Source organism: Loa loa, assembly GCF_000183805.2.
Source record: "Loa loa unplaced genomic scaffold supercont3.21, whole genome shotgun sequence".
Classification (NCBI taxonomy): domain Eukaryota; kingdom Metazoa; phylum Nematoda; class Chromadorea; order Rhabditida; family Onchocercidae; genus Loa; species Loa loa.
In genome coordinates, this window is record NW_018108201.1 from 16,981 (window position 1) to 19,338 (window position 2,358).

The following is a 2,358-nucleotide window of genomic DNA, read 5'->3' on the forward strand; positions in this document are numbered from 1 at the left end:
ATAAAGTTACATGATTTGTGACTCGTTAAAGTATACAAGAAGAAACATAAAAGGAGCTGAAGGGTGCATTTTAAGTTGGAAAAGGCGCTGTTATTTCTGATATGGTTGATTATTTGTATTTTCTGTTAGATAAATTCTTGTCACTTGCTCATTATTTTATTGCTAATAGTTTCCTGTTATTATCATTGTTATCGTTTGTTTATAAGTTATTCATTTTTTGCTTCATATGGATATTAGTATCGTTTTTCTCTTTATTTTGGAGAATAAAGTTCTTTGCATTGTGTCATCTTCCGCACCTAATAAATAGCTTTATCAGTATTCATACATACATAATAAGCAGGTAACCTGCAGACCATATACAGAAAACTTGATAGCAAGTTCACTGCTGCAAATTACTGATGAAAGAGCGTTACAATACAATTACTTCTGAATAAGTAGAATCAATACAAATAAAAAAATATGTAAATCGTTTAAAAAGTGATAATAAATCAACTACGTCTAATTATTTCAAAATTATTTCTATATTGCAAATGTTTTTGATAATATCTGTTTCGATCGGATTTAATCGATAATATTGCAATGCACTTGGATTTGAGTAATGAGAAGCGGTACAATAACAGAGAAATATAAACTGACATGAATAAAATAATAATTCATAAAATAATTATTATATAAAATAATAATTCATTGATTATATTGAATCAAAATAAAATTTATTGTGCTTTATAAATGTAGTCTAACAATATTTTTTATCGATCGAATATGATCGATAACGTTGCAATGCAATTAATTTTGAGTAATTAGAAGCAATACAATGAAAATATAGAAATTATCGCGATGTTCAAAGGATTAAATGATAATTCAGTGATTATATTTACTCAATACAAAAGTAGTTGTGGTTCCGATGATATCTATTGTCGATCGGATATGATCGATGATGAAATGATAATTCACTGATTATATTTAATCATTACAAAATTATTTGTGTCTTATGAACATCTTCTGATAAAGTAGATTATTGATCGGATATAATCGATAATGTTGCATTGCATTTGTTTTTCAACGATTGGCAGCAATACAATAGAATAAATATACAAATTGAGACATTTAAAACGTTTAAAACATTCAAAACGAAAACATCTAAAATGTATAATTAATTTCGTAATTATTATATGTAATCAATGAATTTATCATTTTATCACTCAGATTTCACATCACTTTCTAATCACTCAAAAACAAATGACCATATCCGATCAATAAGAAATATCATCAGAAGATATCAAAAAAAATATGAATAGACATGCAGTATGCAAAATAGATAGTTCAATTTGATAAATGAAGTGACCATTTTTTACTGTCATCTCAGTGTGTTTGAATTGTCTTTTTACTATAAACAAGTCAAAACATGTTTTAAATTTATTGAAATTGAAATTAATTTTCTTTTAGATATTAAATGTACTTAAAAAATATGAGCAGCATTATGCCAAAAAATGACTGATCAATTATTATTCTATTATATTTCTTGTTGTCAATTCATTGATTGTATGCGATTCCTATTATCAATTATTTATTATTTCATATCAATGCCTTTCTTATGCCAATCAATATTTTATTTTATTTCAGGCTTATTTTAGGTAGACTGGAATTAAATCATACCATTATAAGTCTTTTCTAATTGACGATTGATACTCCTTCAAGTGTAACTGTCAAAAATTTTTTATACTTCATAAATATTTGATAAATTTGCTGCTTTTACAGAAAATTTGCAAACCCGGAAAATTCAGATATTGCAATTCTTTTGGATTTTTTAAAAGGGAGCCGGTATTGCTCCAAACATTCCAAAGGTATATAAGCGAGACAATCGACGTAATTACTTCGTTTTCTCTTCTTTTTTTTTCTTCCCTTTTTTCTTCAGTCATTAATTGATTACAGTGTCAATTAAAAGTTGCAAAAAGCACCTCAAATTTAAGATAAAACTGTGAAACAAAATCTTTTCAGTTTGAAACCACTCTCATTACCCGCTTGGAGGAGGCGAAAAGGAGATTGGAGGAATACGAAGAGCAAAATGCCTATGATGGAATGGAAGAGGAACCGGCACCTCAGGAGTCGGAATTTAACGAAGAATTTAATGAGCAGGATGCACTCCTCTGCCTAAGATGATGATGAGGAAGAAAGCTGGTCATTGGGAGCAGAGTGGATCAGTCTGTCATACAAAATGAAGATGAACCTGAGTTGCTGATGGTACCAGTGGAGACAAGTGACGTCAAGGAACCGGAAGAAAGAGTCCGAGAAATCATCTTGTTAGTCCTACTTTGATGCATAGGAAAAAGACTAAATAAAGCAGTTTTAAATTTTGCG

General features: G+C 28.9%; 1 protein-coding gene across 1 annotated transcript; it reads left to right on the forward strand.

The window, feature by feature from the left end:
* Window positions 1–1,758: 1,758 nt before the first annotated feature.
* LOAG_14722 (hypothetical protein) lies at window positions 1,759–2,160 on the forward strand (the record flags this gene model as incomplete). Its single annotated transcript, XM_003150215.1, has 2 exons — window positions 1,759–1,866; window positions 1,999–2,160. Coding segments are annotated over 2 exons (270 nt in total), but the record flags the coding sequence as incomplete, so codon positions are not given.
* Between the last annotated feature and the right edge of the window lie 198 nt (window positions 2,161–2,358).